Source organism: Suillus discolor (assembly GCF_016758755.1).
Source record: "Suillus discolor strain FC423 chromosome Unknown F5147scaffold_51, whole genome shotgun sequence".
NCBI lineage: Eukaryota > Fungi > Basidiomycota > Agaricomycetes > Boletales > Suillaceae > Suillus > Suillus discolor.
In genome coordinates, this window is record NW_024541298.1 from 40996 (window position 1) to 58507 (window position 17512).

Below are 17512 nucleotides of genomic sequence, written 5' to 3' on the forward strand. Positions count from 1 at the left end.
GGGTTTACTTGGTATATCTTGTCCGAGACCTGGATTAGCTCTGATGAGGTATATAAAGTAAACTTCGCCGATGCAGTCTCACTCGCATCACGCATTCGAGGAGAGGAGAGTCTTTCGGGTTCAGGTCTGTCACAAAAATTTCATACAACCCGTATAGATGGGAAATGTATTCAATGTTCGTCATCTCACTATTGTCATAAGCGTGCAAAATGCATTCTGGACTTGCTCTGACCGAGATTGTTTAACTCGTCTTATGGCTCCTCGTGCTTACTTGCATCATGATCATGGATCAAACTAATTGTGCACTTGTCGAGGTCCTATCACGAGAGATATTCCATCGATTGAAGGTCCGGGGGGACCGTCAAAATGTTGTCCAGAGTTTTTAGGAACCATACTTTATACCATCTCTTAAACGGTGTAGTGGCTGTAAAGTTTTTTGCGGAGTAGCTGAATTGTTCGTTAGGAATTCATCTCGGCCCTCAAGATTCTGACGTAGCAGTTTAGAACGCATTGGGAACGACTCTTAACCCTAACCTCACGATGACCTGAACGGGACACCTGGTCTGGTGGGTGCGTTCGAATTTTCTCATGACAGGTTGATTCAGACTGAAGACAAGATATAAACAAAGTATCCAGCTTTATTGCGGTATTGTCGTTTGGCTTATTGGCATTTTTTTCAGATGCCGCATGCCGATGCGTCTTTGGTTCCAGACTCCATTAAGACTAAGTCTGAATTCTGGACTCATGTGCACGATCAGCTAGAAATTTTGATGGGAGGCCAACGACATTGGGTAGGCTTCGATACCATAATATTTAATTCAACCCCAAAACTAAATCATTTAATTTACATACAGGTCTCGAATTTGTCCAATGCCGCTTCGCTTATTTACAATTCCTTGCAAGCTTTTCCCAGCCATTTCGGGGATGGGGAGCGTTCGGTCAACTGGTGTGGTGAGTCCCTCCACTTTCCACCGCTGGTATCGACAACCCAGTCAACAAAGGATGATCGCCCAGCCCCTTCTCTTTCAAGTGTTGAGATGTCTTGCTGACCGTGGAATTCGATTCTCACAGGTTTCTATCTCATCTCTTCCCTTTTCCCTCAGCCACGATTCACTGATGCCTCGATGGACCCCCAATCTCAAACGCGTGCTTCCACTAATATGCTTTTGGGACCCTTTTCCGGCAGGCCTGCCTGTCAATGGATCGAGGTCTCCCCTCGACCTCGAGGCGTGTGTGGAGATGCATTTGTTAAGCGCAGTACCGTCCTTGTTCCAGACGTCTTGACCTACCCTGGGCATATTGCCTGTGACGGCGATACAAAAAGCGAGATTGTGTGTCCCCTGGTTCTTCGGAAAGGGGGTGAAGATATCGTGGTGGGTGTTCTAGATCTTGATTGCCTTGCGATTGGAGGGTTCGATGCAGACGATCAGGTCGGACTAGAAAGAATTGCGGCACTCATCATCAGATCTTGTGACTGGTAGTAATACATCAAATGAAACGATGAATGATTACAGTGACTATGAGGACCCTGCAACAGATTCCTGCTCTTTCTTCCACGCAAGAAATTCCTCATGCAATTTCTTTTGTGCATCCCACTCCTTCCGTGCCCTCTTTTGTTGGTTTTTACTAAGTTCTTCCCCGCTTCCAGTGGCAGTAGGGAGGCCGCATTCATCCCATCGGATATACGCCCCCTCGGGTACGTTGGGAGGCCGGAACATCTCTTCGGGAGGAACTCGCCCTTTCTCTATCTTCGCAAGACGCTTCTGTCGTACCTCCTCAGCTGCAGCCGCCTTTTTCACTGCTTGGGCATCTAATTTCAGCCGCTTTTCTTCCCGTGCCTTGATGAGCTCCGCCGGGGACACAAGCTTGACAAGAGCCTTGCCATCTATGGGAAACAGAGTCAGTTTGAAAGAAAACGAGGCATTTCTGCTCTAGATCACCTTCTTGATCATCGAGCGCGACGCCCAAAGACACAAGATCGTCATCGCGCAATTTATCACAGAGTTTGAGTATTTCCTTCAAAGCATCATCGTTTTTAGCAATAGCCAGTTGACGAACGCCGTCTCTGAATGAAGACAGGACGCGGAGGTATGGCATCAGCGTTTCTTCTCGCTAAGCTGTATGATCAATATCAAATAGCATAGAAAATATACAACAAATATCTCACGTTCACGCCACCGGCGCCCTCATCTTCTTGCCCCCAGCCGATCTCGGACGCCTGCCCTTCGCCTAGCCCAAACATGCGGAGCATGTCACCAATCCATGTCGCGGATTGCTCCACCACACTGACAGTGGCCTTCCTTCCTGAGCTGTTAATGTAGATGTTGATACGCGAAACTAGGTCACGTATAACTTTGAGCGCTTCAGGTGTATTAAAGGAGTCGCAAAGAGCCACACGGAAGGCTGTCTTGCTGTCGTACAAACTGGCAGGGCGTCAGGGTATGGCATTCGAGAGATATTGCCTGTTTGACCTTTTCATGAGTTCTCGCTCAGCATCATTATAGTGATGCTCTCCGTCCGACTGGTCCTCATGTGCCCGTGCTTGACTTATGATCGCTCGGACATTGGTGAAAAAATTCTGTATGATATTTTAAAATATAGCGGATATTAAAATACGGAGGACTTGCGTTGAATGTAACCTCGAGGGACTTGACTTCGCCCGTCATCATCGATTCAGAAAAATCGATCTTCGCATTCCATAGCTGTGTTAGGAATGCGAGTCGCAACTGTCGGGCTGTGAACCTCTGAAGTATCTCCTGTGTGACCGGCCGCATGAGTGATGCGGAGAATAGATCAAACACCCAAAGTACCCACATCAATCGTAATGAAATTTTTCAGCGATTTGCTCATTTTGAGGCCTTCGATGTGAAGGTGACCGGTATGGATAAAGTAGTTAACCCATGCACCGCATTCATGGTAAGCCTATCACCACCTTTGTTTAGAAATGTCACTAGAAGGTACTGCGGTGAACTGACCTCTGATTGAGCCATTTCATTGTCGTGGTGTGGGAATGCAAGATCTATACCGCCAGAATGGATGTCTAATCGATCTCCCAGAATGGCACTTGCCATCACAGAGCACTCAATATGCCAACCTGGGCGACCTGGACCCCAAGGTGAGGGCCACGAAGGTTCTCCAGGCTTCGACGCCTTCCAAAGCGCGAAATCAGAGGCAGATCGACGTCCTGAGGTGGACGAAAGTACGCCTGACGTCCAAAATAGCTAACGTTACTGATGGAACGCCCACGACAGAATCAACACACCTTCGCCTTCAGCCAGTAATTCTCTATTCCCTTTACTCCAGGGCTCCAACTTGGCATAATCGTGCCGATCAGATGAATCGAATGCACCTGTATCAAAGTAGACACTGCTTTCGAACTCATAGCCATAACCATTCTTGACGATGCCCTGAACGAATTCGACCACTTCAGGAACGTATTCAGTGACGCGTGTAACAGTATCCGGGTAACGGACACGAAGCCGTTCCATGTCTTTGAAAAATAGACCTTCCCAATATGCTGCAAGAGAGCGGAATACGGACTGGTCCGTGACAGTATTTTGGAGCTATGCACATGGATAATTGAACTACCAGAAAGAAAGCATGACAAGAGAAACTAACTTTCTTGTCAAGGGCGGAGGCGAGAATATCACGAGACTCATCAATAAGTCTGAGCGCTGTGTCACTGCTACTTTGATTGGCAGATAGTGCATGCCTTGCAGCTTCAATAGCGGCAAGGGTCCGATCCTACATTGCCAAATATTGATTATACGCCAGGTAAAGCACAAGAGATCACCTACAGCAGCTGTAAAATGCATGTCAAACTTCTCGTCTCTCTTTAGGCATTCAAGTTTGCGGCTCTGATCCCGCGCAAGCCCAGCAATTTGTGGCCACCGTACCTCTTCATCCCCTCTCGAGGGTTTCTCTTCATCCGGCAGGCCCTTGGAAACGTTCTCCCTGACATAGCTTCCCCATGCTTCATTGATTTGTGACAGTAGATCGGCTGAAAGCGCAGTTGCGGAGTTTCTAAATTGTGAAAAGAGATAATTTTGACGCGCTCTAACGATGATCTTCAGGACGTGTAAGACGTCGTTTCGATCATACAGCTAGGTGATCACGCACCTTATCGTCTATGTCGGTAATATTCATAACAAAGTGCACGTCATAGCCAAAGTAGTCTGACATTATTCTTCGCAAAATGTCTTGCGTGACATAATTTCTGAAACCATGTCAAAATTGCAGTATATTCACCAGGGAGTAAACCCTGACCTCGCGTGACCCATGTGAGAGGCATCGTAGACTGTGGGACCGCAGTTATACCATTTGACATGGGAACCATCGATAGGTATAAATTCCGTCTATCAGCAGTCAGCAGATCGATCTAACACCCAGTTTCAGACACGCACTTTGGTCTTGGTTAACGAATTGAAGATCTTAAGAACAGGTTGGTCAATTTGACGAGGAGGTGGGTGCCATGCCGGTTGCCGAAGAGCCATCACTGCGTGCTGTAATGTATTCACTGACCTCCTGTGGGGCGCAGATGCTCGATAGCCAGAACGAACAATAATATTGACCGGAGTTCTGATCATGCCATGAAGCCAGAGCTAGCTAGCTGGAGTCACAAGTGTGCTTATGTAATAAGCGCTGCGGCTAGTCCAAAGTTGACGCGGGTCCCGAAGTACTTACCATACTACTAGGTTTCGGTACTTTCACATATCCAAAGACGTCCAGCTTCATGCCAGCATCTCAATCTTTCACCGCGCTAACAGCGAGACTGAACCCTTCAAGGTGCTTCAAAGAGCGCTTGTCCCGCTTTCTTTCGCTAGCGTAGGTTGTGGCCGCCGATCGGAGGTACTTCATGTGACGTTGAGTATTAATCTCTTTTCATCCGCATCGTCAAGTGATTCGGAACTTCGTCCACTGAAAGGAAACTTGGGGACCTCTGAATCTTACGAGGGAAAAGAGCTAGCTCTCACGCAGCGGCGATCCCTATAAACAACGTTCTGACTCCTAAACTCGGCTGCAAGATGACAGGTCCCCCTTCGTATTCGTCTACCGGTGCAATCCGGCGTTGTTCTCACAGAATCCTTAGATTTCACATGAAACTCCACACGCTCTGTCGATGTGGAGATGCAGTGGTCCTATCTGATAGGCTCTCAGTCACAGTCTAGCTGCTCAGGGCATATTCAGCCTTGATCTGGATACAATCGAAGCTGAGCTCTCGGCATTGTACTAGCGGATCGAAGCAACGAAGGTCACGCAAGTTCGCTGAGCGGTAAATACATTCTGAATGGGTAGATTTTTTTTCAAATTTAATGAAGCCCACTTAACTTTAGTCTTTTAGTGATAATCTTTCGCGCTGTCGGAAATTATAGTCTCGTACGTTTCGCTCCCCGTTACTCGGAGTCTGATCATGTCAAATACAAATTCGCGTTCCATGTCCCAGCTCAAGGTTTGCGAGACGGATGTCATTCGCGCTGTCGGAAATGACAGTTTCGTACTACTCCCCATTCCTCGGAATATGTTAGGTCCGATCGAGTGAAGATGCAATTGTCCAATTGTTTCAAGCTCAAGGTTTGCTAGACAGGTGAATACTTTCGCTATGCATCGAAGCTGCCGAACGATCGTGGACCATAAGTTCTTGACCTAACCACAACTAGTTTGTGATTGACCATTCTTGATGAACAATCCAAGTTCTCACTGCTTTGCCAAAGAAGGGTCGGTCGCAATCTATATGCCTTTCTAGGGTTTAGTCTGAGAGCGTCTCCGACGAACGAGGGTTACCCTTAGACTTTTGGTCTAACACAGCAAGATCATCATGATATCAGACCGGTCACCAGTGGAGTATGCGAAGGTGAAATGCTGCGGTGACCTTGATGAGTCTTTTTCAGTGTAAAGCGATGCAAGTATGACACCTATCTCGCAGACAATAGACCATTGGCGGCCGGTGCCACGGGGAATTACCTAGTACGTGAGAATCTCGAGTTTTGTGGGCAGGTACTCTGATTGCACTTAGAATCTTTCCCCACCCTGTCGCCGATAACGTACCTTGCAATTTGAATGAGCACTTCAGAGAATTGCACTTGTGCCTTCTTTCCACATACCGCCGATAATATCCAGCGACACCCACATGATACTCAGAATAAATACTTAGAATATTTGATTGGCCGCGAAGCCCTGCGCGTTTCGGCTGTCGAAGAATAGTAGTGGTTCCTATTTTTTGTTCGTATCCATACAGTGCCCCGCCGGAGATGGAATAAGATTCTAAAACTCTATTTTGCTGCATACCCACTCCCTCAAATTTGTCCATGAAAAGGCCATGACCGTCTAACCGGTTTCCCATCGGACTGCAAAGCGCTCAACCACCCGTGCCGCGGTCAGCCTATCAGGTGCCGTGTTACATCAGAGCGAAAGTTAAGGTTAGTATATCATGATGTTAAATTCTCGTCAGACTCCCTTGCCCCTCGTTATTTAAGGAGCTTTCCCATTCCATTAATTATTTAGTCTGCGCCCATTCCAACTAAGCAAGATCTTTGATCACATCAGGTGCTGTGCAAAGTCCACCATTTATCATCCCCAGTCGAAGTCATCACTAGCTGTGCGAGACATTGCCACCGCCCACCTATTTCCTCTCAGATTTCTCCTCCCTCCTTCATCATCCTCAACATGCAACAGCAGCCCACCTGCACTAGCCTACGTGTGAGGTGAGTCATTCATCCCGTTTCCTGTGGCGCCGTGACTCATGACTCGTAAGATCTCCGCAGGATGCGCAGATCATCTTTCACGCCGTAGCACTTGGAGTTTTGCCCATGGTCACACGTCGTCTCGACACAGAGGAACGACGTTCGATAACCTCGGGTTGTGTTTTCGTTTGGGAGGAGCGAGGGCCCAGCCCGGAGGCTACCGGGGTGAGACTTTGTTGATGGCCGACTTCCATATCACGCGCTAATACATCCACAGCTGGGTATCGAACGATGGACTGACGGCAAGAGGTGTGATTTATGATTGATACGTTGATTGTGTGAAAAGACTAACACTGATATGAAGGTGGGGTCCAAGCCGGGTCCGCGACGTAAGTTTATACCTACCTTACGTCCATTTGTCATGACTGAATGCTTTTCAGGAATTTCTTTTCTATCAAGAGAGAGACCCTGAACCCGTTGATATCGAGCCAAACTCAGACTCCGACACTACGTCTGTCCGCTTTTCCCTTGTTTCCATCCGTCTGACATCTCAGCGACAGGATCGGATCAAGTCCCCTAGCGCAACCCGGCGTGAACCATGAATACGTTCGCGCCAGTTTGGTCAAACAGACGTATTCCGTCTTTGTTGAGACCCCAATTGGACGGAAGAAATGGCATCTTAGTACGCGGCGCTGTTCTAGTCATTGAAGTAGCCGAAACCTAACTTTTACATTTGCTCAGTTGCCTATTTCACTCATGACAGCCTTGATTATCTCCGAACTGTGTCTGACCTTCCCGACCTCGCTCGTATCGTTGTGCCTCCCGGGAACTATAGAAGCGCTCGACACAACACGAGCAAGCACGGCCGTGCTCAGCGAGAAGAGCGACCACACCCTTTCACCCCTCAGTATGCTCCGTATCCCTCTTCTCGGGTACCAGTGATCCAGCCACCCAATGACTGCCTACAATCGTTTGACTACTCAGGGCGTGCACAGCCTCGAGACGGACAATCACTAGCGCCTCTTACGTACCTTCAAAACCTAGCTCCGCCGCGAAGACACCCATTGGATGAGGAGGCTCTAATGGCTTTTTACCCTCGTTTGTGCTGAACTTCGTATTGTGTTTTCTTCGCACTGTTTTCTATGGACTGTAGAATTAATGATCTCTAAACCTATAAATGCTGTGATGTTGTCATGTTCACCATACGTCATTCTCTTGGTTTGCCATCTGCAGTAGCCTATCATACCTATCTCGTGTTGTGTGTACTTATACTTTTGTCTGCGTTACTACCTACATTTGACTACATTGGGATTTGACGACATAATTTAGCTGCTACGTCCTATCAATCCCCTGAATTGATCCCTAGTCCCTAGTTGAGCTTGACAACCACACGAATTGGGCGACTGTACTTTGTGTGACGCAGCACGACTTGACTCAATCGCACAGCTTTTAGTGGACGGACGGGACAAAGCAGTGCGCAGTTAATACTTGCCTGAATGGTGCTGCTCTTACGAAGGTGCCGTGTGCGTATACCCTGAGTATCCCTGCTTGCTGATGAACGTGTCAGGACAAGGATGTAAAGACCGCAATCGGTATTATGATACTGCTCCAGAACACCACTGTCCCCGCATTATTATCTTATATATATAGTATGATATGGCATCCCTGCATTCGGCTGCATTAATCAAGGCCCCGGTACATTCTAGAACGTAGGAAGTAAGTGCTGTTGGCTATGAAGCGGCCAGACTTGGTGCTTTGAACTCAATGGCCGGTGGAGCAGTGATACCGTTCGCCAGGGAAAGTCAACTCTAGTACTGGCAAATCATGCGCTGCATGTGGCATCAGGGAACCATTTCACAAACAACGCCCATCTCATCGATTTGCCCTTGCCGGCTCCGACCGGTTCTCATCATCGTTCTTGTCCTATCCCTAAAACGGATTTCAATCGATCCAGACAGCTCTGACGTGGCCATCATATGAGATATGTTGAATAGTTTCAGCAAGAATGGGATATACAAAGATAACGACCAAACATGCATGGTGAAAGAAGGACCAAAGCGACTGACGGTATTGGGTAAGACGGGGTTCTTGGTGGGCATGATGTTGTGCGATAGATCGGAATATCATGAGAACATGGCCTATTACAAGTCTCGGTCCAAGAATGCATCCGCAAATTGGCGATGAACGGGACGAACCTTGAAAGATGCTCCAGGGCATAGGCTATTGAACGTGGTTCTTGATGTATGACACCCGTATTACATATGAAAGACCATAGGTTCTGGCAGGTTGCAATCAAGCGGAAGAAGATCTGGTCTGACCGCGCCGTGTGAGCGCATCTTGAGGATCTGTATGATGATATGTATATGTAAATGTGGGCGCGATAAAAACTGCAGGAATGAATGTCAGAATGATTAAAGATTTAGTATGATTAGACGTTTTGCTAGACCGGCATCTTGTTGAACAAAGGTTGTGGTTCAACGGTCACTTTGACCTGATTTGATTCAAACACGTGGTGATCCCCTCGAAGCTTGAAAGCTTGACGTCTTGTTCAACGAGTTGAGGAGCTGGAGCGGAGCGTGCGGATGGGCGGTTTCATAGATTGAAGCAACCCTGGAATATCTGATAATTATGTAAGGTAAAAATTATCCGAAATTATGAGGTTTTTGAATATTTCAATCTGAGCCAGACTGCCGCGGGGAACTGTTTTATTTATGAGATATCAATTCAAAGAAGTTCCGGGATTTACCGAAACCCAAGGAAAACAGGGAGGGGGGTGCGTTTTGATCGCAGTTAGAAATATGGGGGACTTGAAAGAAATTGAGTTGTAAAGTGATAGAGTTTCGCGCTGTAATCGAGATTGGCGACAAGCCTTTTGGGTCGTCGCCACCAATAAGATTCATCAGTTAGTTTCCCGAATTGGCCCAAATTAGAGCAACTGACTATGAACGGAAGTCAGCGGATACCCCTGGTACAGAAAATAGTTTAATTAATTACCAAACCATCTTCTGCTCCCCAGATCTAGTAGCCAATATATACCATACCCATTCTATTTGCCTTCTCCGTCTGTTTCCTTGTCCCCGTTTCACATCACCACACATGCAGCAACGACCCACCTGCACTAATGTTCGCATACGTTCCACTCGTGATGCTCATAAAATATTCTATGCAGTCCAGCTGCGTATGCTCCCAATGATAACAAGGCGCCTTGACGCCGACGAACGTCTCGCCTTATGTTCAGGTTGTATCTATGCATGGGAAGAAAGAGGCCCACACACCGAAATCACAGGTCTGGGAATCGAGCGTTTTACCGAGGGACGTAGATGGAGTCCCTCGCGTGTCAGAGACGTTTGTGCTTCCAAAATATGTCTTGTGACTCTGCTAATCTCCCTTCAAGGAATTCCTTTTCTACTATGAGAAGTATACCCCTCCAGCAGACGCCGGTCATTCTGGGTATGTTCCCGCCTTAAAAAAATTGTTCCTAAATTTACTATTTTACTAGGGCTTCTGAAAAGCAGCCCCCTCGAGATTGGGATCCACTTGTCAAGCAAACTTATTCAGTTTGGGTTGAAACGGATAAAGGTCGCCGCAAGTGGCACTTGAGTAAGGACATGTGACATTCCAAAATACGGACCTCACTAAAGTTATTTGTAGCCGCATACTTCACGCAGGCCACAGTCGATGAGCTAGGCACCATAGATAACATACCGGGTGTCGCTGACCTCGTGGTGCCAGAAGGAACTTTCCAAAGTACCCGAGTTGGCAAAACCCGCAAGGGGGACGACAGTCGCTCAAGGTCTGATGTTCTGAAGTCGACGAATTCCACCGTAACTCGGACGTACGCTCCATTCCCTGCATACTCTAGCCAGTCTTCCCACTACCCTAATTCGCCACAATCACCCTATGCTCAGCCGGATGATCCATACCGCCCAAGTCTGGGTCAGTCTTCGCAGCAGCTTCGTACGCTGACATCTGAAATCCCTCAGTATTCGGTACCACCACCCCCTCCTCCACCTTCTCTTCCTCCTCTTCGTCCTTCATATGAAGATGACTACAAATTTCGTCGTCCCTCACTCCCAACCATACCCCCACCAGAGCATAGCTCATCGTATTATGGCCGCCGAAGCTCTGCCGATTACTCCGTGTCTGGAAGTATTCCTCCCTTGGCCAGGCCTCGTACAGACACATCATTGAAGCCCTTTACTGAGTATCATACCTCCAATGATCATGGGTCTTCTCCCGCGTTTGGAGCCAGTATGAATCACTCTCCTGCTTCGAGTAGCACAAGTGGTACTACACACCGTGCGTCTGAGGACGTCTACTCTTCCCGGCCTTTCTCGTGTTCATACAACGTCCGTCCATCACGTTCTCCGCCGCCTTCTCCTTCATGTCGCATGCGACCACCATCTACCATTGGCAACTTCCAGCCTGTCTCTCGAGCGCCAGATGATGATGGCAGAGAACCAAGCCAGAGCGCATTTTCGCTTGATAACTCGGCCAGCTTCCCTTCCCCTCATAATTCACCACCCATCTCGCTTCCCCCTCCCGCGCAGCTCTTCAGGTCAGAGCCTCCCCCACAATATGAAGTGCCATCTTCTGCGGATTCAAGTAGCATTGGACCGCAGCGTGTTGGCTTGGCGCCTTTGCATTCCTTGCAACGCAGTCACCCTTACAAACGAGACCCTGTGGACGATAGAGCCCTTCGGCTGCTAGGACCACGTTCCGGGTGACTATTCGCTGGTTGCCTGTCATCAGGTGATAAGTGACATGTCATCGCATCACTGTCCGCTTGCGTCCATCATTCTTGCGTAAGACGCACATCGCTGACCCGCGGGAAGAGATGTGTGTACCTGTGATTAGGCGTGCTTGGCTTTTTACCGAGCAAGCGTCGTTTTCTATGCGGTCCCTAGTAGCAATCAAACGTTCCTCTTCTTCGCTTATGGTACGTTATATATCCATAACCATTCCTCGGTACATACTTGGTCTCGCGCTGAAATCGCGCTGTCAAATACGAATACGATACATGCACAACATGTATACATACACATATATTGTACTTTTGGCTATTTGAGAATGCCGTCGCGGATAGTTTGTCTCGATCTTGTGTGACCTTGTTCAGTTATATTAATATCCTAGCGTGTGTATAAAACCAACGTCAAGCCGTAATATCTTATGATAAAAGTACAAAATGCGTGCCATTATAGCGTATGTAGGGGTCTGGAGCGAACCTGCAACTAATATGCGAAACGAATATAAATATATATATATATAGAATGGCTTGAGAATGGCGGCCTTGAACTTAGGTATTCGTCAATAAAACTATAGATAAGGCTCGGTGAAAATAAACTCTTTCGTCCGTAAACGAGATAGAGACGATGGACAATACTGACGGGGTTATACATCGGATAATCCGTTCGGTTCAACGGCAAATTTTATTGCGTGTTCACGGGGTTTTGTCAGAGAAGTATACTAGAACGATTCAAGCTGAGCCGAGACAATGGAAGGTTTTCTACGGCTTGGCGGGACCCCTTGGCATGAACTTTGTATTGCTCCGCCTTGTTGGTCTGCCGGCAAGTTCCCATGGCACCGATCGCTCAGGTTCAGACTGCTTGCTTTGGTTAAAATGATCAAATTTACGATGCCTGGTAGAATACACTGGGATTAAATGACATGAGGACGAAGCTTATGTCCAAGATAGCTGCTGAGGAAAGCAATGACGGACGAAATTTGACAGCTGCCTAGTAGTAAAGCTAGCGCCGTGACTACCACTCGAATTCGCTGCGCGGTGTCAGTGCCAACTCATCAATCAGATCAGGACCACGCACCCTGTGCATTTGGCAAATAGATAGTCCTTCCCATTGATATGGATCATACCGTCCTTGAGGAGGCATTTCCATTTGTTTTTGACACGGCCCACCTGAGAAACACAATGAGAAATCTGGATCAATGGATGCCAGGTTTGCCCACCTTATCGTATGTGCAGAACACAATATCAGTCTCGCCTTGTCCACCCTCTTCAGCATCTTCTTCGCCCTCAGTGTCTGAGTCGTCGAGGTCGCTGTTGATTGCCTCGGCATCCTCTGTGTGCGTCGTCGATGATAACTGCGATGGCTGGGGAAGCGAAGGGTGAGATGCACGAGGCGCAAATGGCTGACTAGGCGGAGGAGAAGGTGAGTCTGATTCAGACGATGAAGGTCCATCAACCTGAGGGATCCTCTGCCCTGGTGCTCTTGCTTGAGGTGCAGGAGGACTGGCCGCGGGGGGAGCGCTTGGCGGTTGAGGAGCTTTAGAAGGTGGCTGCGGAACTGGGGGCGCGTATGGCCTAGGCATGGCAGGTGCCCGTTGTAGGTGCCCTGGGTGAGGAGGGAACGACAGTACGCCTTGCTGTCCTCCTGGAAAGCCTGGTGTTTTGAGACCGTTCAATTGAGGCCCAGGGAGCGGTGGTAGAGCGTATGGCATGCCCGGGGGAGGAGCACTTAGGACGTAACGATTATCCACTGGTTCTGTCTTGACTTGAGGACCTTGGGGTTGCGCGACAGGAGGTGGTGGTGGAGCATATGCGTGCGGAGGAGGATAGTGCGGGTGATGGGGAACCATCATAGGATGCGGAGGGTACATATGATGGTGCTGTGGAGGCGGAGGCGGCTGTGGCTCAAACTCTGCAACATGCGATGCAATGACTTTGCTTTCCCATTTCTGCAAGAGCATTGGTATCACCGAAATTCTTACACTATGATATGAACGGGAATGATAAGAAGTATATACTCACATGTTGCAACTCTGCAAGAACTTCTTCGCTGACGCCGTACTCGTCGAATTCGGGCTTAATGGCGGATATGACTTCGTCTATGACCGCGCGGTAGATGCCAGGCTCAAAAAATGTCTCTGTTACCAGACTGAACTACTACAGACAAGTTCGGGTGAGCAGCTCACCACTATCTTATTCGACATTGTGAATGTCGCCAGCGACGATTGACACAGCGAGCTTAGGATAGGGTCGTGGTGGGGGAATGAGGGAGTCCTTTTATACTTCAATGGCCTGCGAGAGAGGCAGGTAGATTCAAACTCAGCTAGACATCATATGCGGCGTTCCCACGCACGGGCCAACAGTTACAGGTCAGTAGTACTGGCATTGACTAGCGCACAACATACAGTTATAAATCGCAGGTACTTATAAGACAGAATACAAACTTCTTCCTGTAGCCTAAGGCGACGGACGTGTCGACGACGACCAAAGGCGCTGATTAAGGTGGTATAGCGTAAGCACCATAAATGGAAAGTGAGAACTTGACAGTACACCATTCCGCGCAACTTGATTAAATCCTTTGTGAACATGGGTCGTCGACTTTGCAGCGCTCTGTCTTGTCTGCTGTTAGCCGGTTTATCGCAAGCAGCTGACGTATATCTCAGCCCATCTCAAGAATTTCCATCCCGGCTCTCCCTTCAGCATGCTGATTTTGCCTTGTCGCAACATCTGGGTCTCGAGCCAATCGAGAATTTCCAGAATTATGGCGAACTGCTAAGAGAGCAGGAGTTTGTCGCACAAGGGGCTTCAAACGCGTTATTTTTACTAGTAAACGATGCTAGTTTACAAGGTTTGGTTGTCCCACTCCAGGAGCAAGTGCAGTGACAATTAACAAGTCGTACCTTCAGACATCACTCCTTCTTTCATGAGCCGCTCGTTCTCGATTGCGGGGGCATCCACTAGTTCCCTTACTTCCTTTGTGCCCTCGTATCTGAAACGCGCCACTCATTCATACTCCCTCGTCTACTCTGATCTCGCTATTCCCCCAGAAGGCATCCCTCGGACCCTTGACATATTTTCTGCCCCAACACCCGCAAACGAAGCTTTCCTTGCAGAAATATCAACACTTACCAAATTTATCGAGACAGCTGCAGATCTTTACGATGACAAGTTCGCGTCCTTGGAGTTAACAGGACTGTCCCAGCTCGCAGCTACATATGGTCGTTCAAGCGACCAGTACCAGCTTGCAGCAAGAACAATCCGAGCAGTTCTTGAAGCCAGTACTGCTGACGCCAAGATGCGCGTCGCCGTCTTGTCCTACACCCCCTCTCTTATGCTGGACAAACGACAACCGCAGCCACCGCAGCAGTCACCCCTTCCAGGACTCCGCCCATCCGTGGGACCACCGATTCGTCAATTTGCCTCTTGCCTCACGAGCGCTGAGGCCTGCTCCAACGCGACCAATGCTTGTTCCGGTCATGGACAGTGCGTGAGCACCCCCAGTGCTGAACAAGAATGTTTCGTCTGCGCTTGCTCTGACACCAAGTCTGCTTCTGGGAAGACGGAAAGCTGGGTGGGCGATATGTGTCAGCGCAAGGACATCAGTAGGTAAGTGGTTGTATCGTTTCTCTCAGTTTTAGTCGTTAACTGGGTTTGTACCAGCACCTTCGTGTTGATCGCAGGGACAGTGATCACACTTATCCTCTTGATGGGAGGCTCTATTTCGTTGCTTTACTCTATCGGTGGCGACGAGCTTCCTAGCATCCTCACAGGTGGTGTGGCAAGTGGATTGAGGAAAGAGTGAGAAGACGCCAATATCTGTTGCATAATAGGCTGGCTCGTAAATCTTGTCACCAATTGCAGGTCTTCATGATGTATGATGCTATGATGCCACTCGACTTGGCGGCGTACTATTCTTCCAGACTGATATTTGACAATTTTCACAAGTCTGAGGTTGTTGGGTATGAAGACTTCTTGCGACATACTGGGCAAGGTTAACTTGGCATGTTGTACAATTACTCAAATATTATAATCTCAAGCTACAAATTTATGATTCGTCTCGCAGCTCGACCTCGAGAGCCGCGCTGCCTACTCAAATATGAATCACACTACTCATCCCATCGTCCATCGCTCTGCGCGCACCAGATATTCAATTCTCCCGTGCGCTTATACAACGGCATACAGAGTGTCAATCTGGTTGACTCGGATCTGTTCACCACCATGCTGTTCGAAAATTTGAAATATCCATACGTCTCAATTGACTCCTGTCCGCCCATGTTTCGTGTGCGACTGTGCTTAACATGTATTAGACGTTATGAGGGTGATGGTATAGGGGTCTGGAATTCGCTTCCGATTCTTGTCGTGGTAATCGCCAAAGCAAGCCCGGCACGATTGTTATTTGTTGAGAATGTCCCCAACGAAACCAGGATGGCCGATGAGGCTCCGCCTGTCCTATACAGATTGCTGAAGGACGAATACAAAGAGATATTCCTCTACTTTGTTGCGCAGTAGAACAAGGAATCAAGGGTTCTATCAAAAGTCAGTGGTTTCCCTGCGGGACCCTCTCATGTTGTGTTATGGGCATCGCAGGCTGCGTGCCGTCCCAACACCCATATTGATATTCGTGTTCTTTATCTTTATCTTCGTCCTCACTCTTCAGGAACGCGCTTGATGAGCTTCAGCGCCGTGCCCTTCTTCACGTTTGGTACCCACACAATCAGCTTCCACATCCACGACACCAGTCCTGCCATAGAGGAAGGAATACAGACGATGATCTAGACCTATTATTAACACCAAGCCATCCGCTCATCCACTGGGCCATAACACGCATATCTCACCTTCGATAGTCAATCATCCCCATGATTAGGTACATGTATGAACCGTTCGGGGCTCAGTATCCCCCCGCGCACGAATTGACCAAAGCAAGCCCGACACGGGTGTGCCCAACGAAACAAGGATGGCCGCCGAGGTTCCGCTTGTCCTATACAGATCGCTGAAACGCGAGCACGAGGAGATATTCCCCTACTTCGCCGTGTAGCAGAACAAGGAATCGAAGGTTCTATCAAAAGTTATTCGTCCATTAGTCCTTCCTTACTCCGTGACGACTGATACTTCCCTTCATGACCCTCTCACGTTGCGGGCCTCGCAGGCTGTGTGTCATCCCAACACGCCCGTGAATGCGGAAAAGAAATGAACAACGTCCATAAATTCTTATCGCATGGTATCATGATCGTTCCTCTCCGTCCTGATATTCGTGTTCCTCATCTTCATCTTCGTCTTCACTCTTCAGGAACGCGCTTGATGAGCTTCAACGCCGTGTTCTTCTTCGGGCCTGGTACCCACAAGCTTAGCTTCCACATCCACGACACCAGACCTGCCATGGAGGGAGGAATGCAGACACGATCTAAAACTATTATTAACACACTAAGCTATCCGCCCACCCACTGGGTCACACACGCATACTCACCTTCGATAGTCAATAATCCCCATGATTAGGTATATGCATGAGCCTTCAGGGGCTCAGCATCCCCCGTGCACGAATCAAAGACGCGGAGCTGGGCAGGCTCGAAGTGTTGTATGAAGAAGAGATTTTTGAGTGCTGCAGGCTTGGGCTTCGCATCAAGGTTCTCTGAGGTATGAGTGGGATTGCTGTAGGGTCTTACGATGGTTGGGGAGAGGGATGGTGAGTATCCTGCGGCGCGGGCTGTGTTGAGAGCGGCGAATGGGTGAGTGATAGGCATGGTAATTGGAGGACGTTTGGAAGCAGGCTGTTCTGTGTTGCACACGATTAGCTTAGCGTGAGTTGCAAATAAAAGGACGGGTTTCATGGCCAATGTTCTCACTGAAGTCGGCTATCTCTTCATCTGATTTCTGCAGGGCTTAGATGAATAGTCAAGTATTGATGTCCTCCGAGGGATGTTGGCGACGATGCGTGGTGCGTCATCAGAGCTGTCGAATATGCAGGTTGTGGAAGCAAAGGAAGTGCCTTGGGCAGCCTGAACCGACTTTGACCTGTTGAGGCTGGCGTGTGAGACATTACTAGGCTTGTGCTCTGGCAAGCGGTACAGCCTGTCAGAAGCCGAACCGAATG

General features: G+C 48.6%; 7 protein-coding genes across 7 annotated transcripts; 4 read left to right on the forward strand and 3 right to left on the reverse strand.

Moving 5' to 3' along the window:
• Positions 1-580: 580 nt before the first annotated feature.
• On the forward strand, positions 581-1522 carry F5147DRAFT_708978 (GAF domain-like protein). Its single transcript, XM_041438167.1, has 3 exons — positions 581-791; positions 855-951; positions 1072-1522. Exons 1-3 carry the CDS (start codon positions 681-683, stop codon positions 1479-1481), a joined length of 618 nt encoding a protein of 205 aa, XP_041289782.1. The 5' UTR covers positions 581-680; the 3' UTR covers positions 1482-1522.
• F5147DRAFT_616500 (tRNA synthetases class I (C) catalytic domain-containing protein) lies at positions 1523-4613 on the reverse strand (the record flags this gene model as incomplete). The annotated part of the gene is made up of 13 exons (XM_041432541.1): positions 4404-4613; positions 4267-4355; positions 4120-4216; positions 3798-4067; positions 3619-3744; positions 3263-3563; positions 2976-3205; positions 2815-2922; positions 2628-2756; positions 2472-2578; positions 2168-2423; positions 1941-2112; positions 1523-1885 (listed from the first exon to the last, which is right to left on the reverse strand). Coding segments are annotated over exons 1-13 (2430 nt in total), but the record flags the coding sequence as incomplete, so codon positions are not given.
• A 1615-nt stretch (positions 4614-6228) lies between these two features.
• On the forward strand, positions 6229-8031 carry F5147DRAFT_708994 (Gti1/Pac2 family-domain-containing protein). Its single transcript, XM_041438168.1, has 8 exons — positions 6229-6416; positions 6527-6701; positions 6752-6905; positions 6958-6989; positions 7045-7069; positions 7121-7191; positions 7241-7362; positions 7422-8031. The coding sequence occupies exons 2-8, from the start codon at positions 6664-6666 to the stop codon at positions 7787-7789; spliced, it is 810 nt and encodes a 269-aa protein (XP_041289784.1). The 5' UTR covers positions 6229-6416; positions 6527-6663; the 3' UTR covers positions 7790-8031.
• A 307-nt stretch (positions 8032-8338) lies between these two features.
• F5147DRAFT_709001 (uncharacterized protein) lies at positions 8339-9290 on the reverse strand. Its single transcript, XM_041438169.1, has one exon. The coding sequence runs from the start codon at positions 8895-8897 to the stop codon at positions 8622-8624; it is 276 nt and encodes a 91-aa protein (XP_041289785.1). The 5' UTR covers positions 8898-9290; the 3' UTR covers positions 8339-8621.
• Positions 9291-9691: 401 nt separating this feature from the next.
• Positions 9692-11763, forward strand: F5147DRAFT_616504 (Gti1/Pac2 family-domain-containing protein). Its single transcript, XM_041432542.1, has 4 exons — positions 9692-10025; positions 10075-10130; positions 10180-10280; positions 10332-11763. The coding sequence occupies exons 1-4, from the start codon at positions 9777-9779 to the stop codon at positions 11405-11407; spliced, it is 1482 nt and encodes a 493-aa protein (XP_041289786.1). The 5' UTR covers positions 9692-9776; the 3' UTR covers positions 11408-11763.
• A 527-nt stretch (positions 11764-12290) lies between these two features.
• F5147DRAFT_709007 (transcription factor IIA alpha beta subunit) lies at positions 12291-13721 on the reverse strand. Its single transcript, XM_041438170.1, has 5 exons — positions 13611-13721; positions 13447-13548; positions 12645-13373; positions 12503-12594; positions 12291-12455 (listed from the first exon to the last, which is right to left on the reverse strand). The coding sequence occupies exons 1-5, from the start codon at positions 13626-13628 to the stop codon at positions 12440-12442; spliced, it is 957 nt and encodes a 318-aa protein (XP_041289787.1). The 5' UTR covers positions 13629-13721; the 3' UTR covers positions 12291-12439.
• A 252-nt stretch (positions 13722-13973) lies between these two features.
• F5147DRAFT_616508 (uncharacterized protein) lies at positions 13974-15542 on the forward strand. Its single transcript, XM_041432543.1, has 3 exons — positions 13974-14272; positions 14331-15030; positions 15085-15542. Exons 1-3 carry the CDS (start codon positions 14011-14013, stop codon positions 15224-15226), a joined length of 1104 nt encoding a protein of 367 aa, XP_041289788.1. The 5' UTR covers positions 13974-14010; the 3' UTR covers positions 15227-15542.
• The last annotated feature ends 1970 nt before the right edge of the window (positions 15543-17512 follow it).

Bases quoted from the DNA above. Each gene is read 5' to 3' on its own strand.
- F5147DRAFT_708978 (XM_041438167.1), top strand. From the start codon at position 681: ATGCCGCATGCCGATGCGTCTTTGGTTCCAGACTCCATTAAGACTAAG. The intron at 792-854 runs GTAGGCTTCGAT...ATTTACATACAG, and splicing joins TGGGAGGCCAACGACATTGG to GTCTCGAATTTGTCCAATGC. The intron at 952-1,071 runs GTGAGTCCCTCC...CGATTCTCACAG, and splicing joins GCGTTCGGTCAACTGGTGTG to GTTTCTATCTCATCTCTTCC.
- F5147DRAFT_708994 (XM_041438168.1), top strand. From the start codon at position 6,664: ATGCAACAGCAGCCCACCTGCACTAGCCTACGTGTGAG. The intron at 7,070-7,120 runs GTAAGTTTATAC...AATGCTTTTCAG, and splicing joins GTCCAAGCCGGGTCCGCGAC to GAATTTCTTTTCTATCAAGA. The intron at 7,192-7,240 runs GTCTGTCCGCTT...TCTCAGCGACAG, and splicing joins AACTCAGACTCCGACACTAC to GATCGGATCAAGTCCCCTAG.
- F5147DRAFT_709001 (XM_041438169.1), bottom strand. From the start codon at position 8,897: ATGCCCTGGAGCATCTTTCAAGGTTCGTCCCGTTCATCGCCAATTTGC.
- F5147DRAFT_616504 (XM_041432542.1), top strand. From the start codon at position 9,777: ATGCAGCAACGACCCACCTGCACTAATGTTCGCATACGTTCCACTCGT. The intron at 10,026-10,074 runs GTTTGTGCTTCC...TCTCCCTTCAAG, and splicing joins GTCCCTCGCGTGTCAGAGAC to GAATTCCTTTTCTACTATGA. The intron at 10,131-10,179 runs GTATGTTCCCGC...CTATTTTACTAG, and splicing joins GCAGACGCCGGTCATTCTGG to GGCTTCTGAAAAGCAGCCCC.
- F5147DRAFT_709007 (XM_041438170.1), bottom strand. The intron at 13,374-13,446 runs GTGAGTATATAC...ATGCTCTTGCAG, and splicing joins TTCTTGCAGAGTTGCAACAT to AAATGGGAAAGCAAAGTCAT. The intron at 12,595-12,644 runs GTGGGCAAACCT...TGTGTTTCTCAG, and splicing joins TGTTCTGCACATACGATAAG to GTGGGCCGTGTCAAAAACAA.
- F5147DRAFT_616508 (XM_041432543.1), top strand. From the start codon at position 14,011: ATGGGTCGTCGACTTTGCAGCGCTCTGTCTTGTCTGCTGTTAGCCGGT. The intron at 14,273-14,330 runs GTTTGGTTGTCC...TCGTACCTTCAG, and splicing joins AAACGATGCTAGTTTACAAG to ACATCACTCCTTCTTTCATG. The intron at 15,031-15,084 runs GTAAGTGGTTGT...GGTTTGTACCAG, and splicing joins CAGCGCAAGGACATCAGTAG to CACCTTCGTGTTGATCGCAG.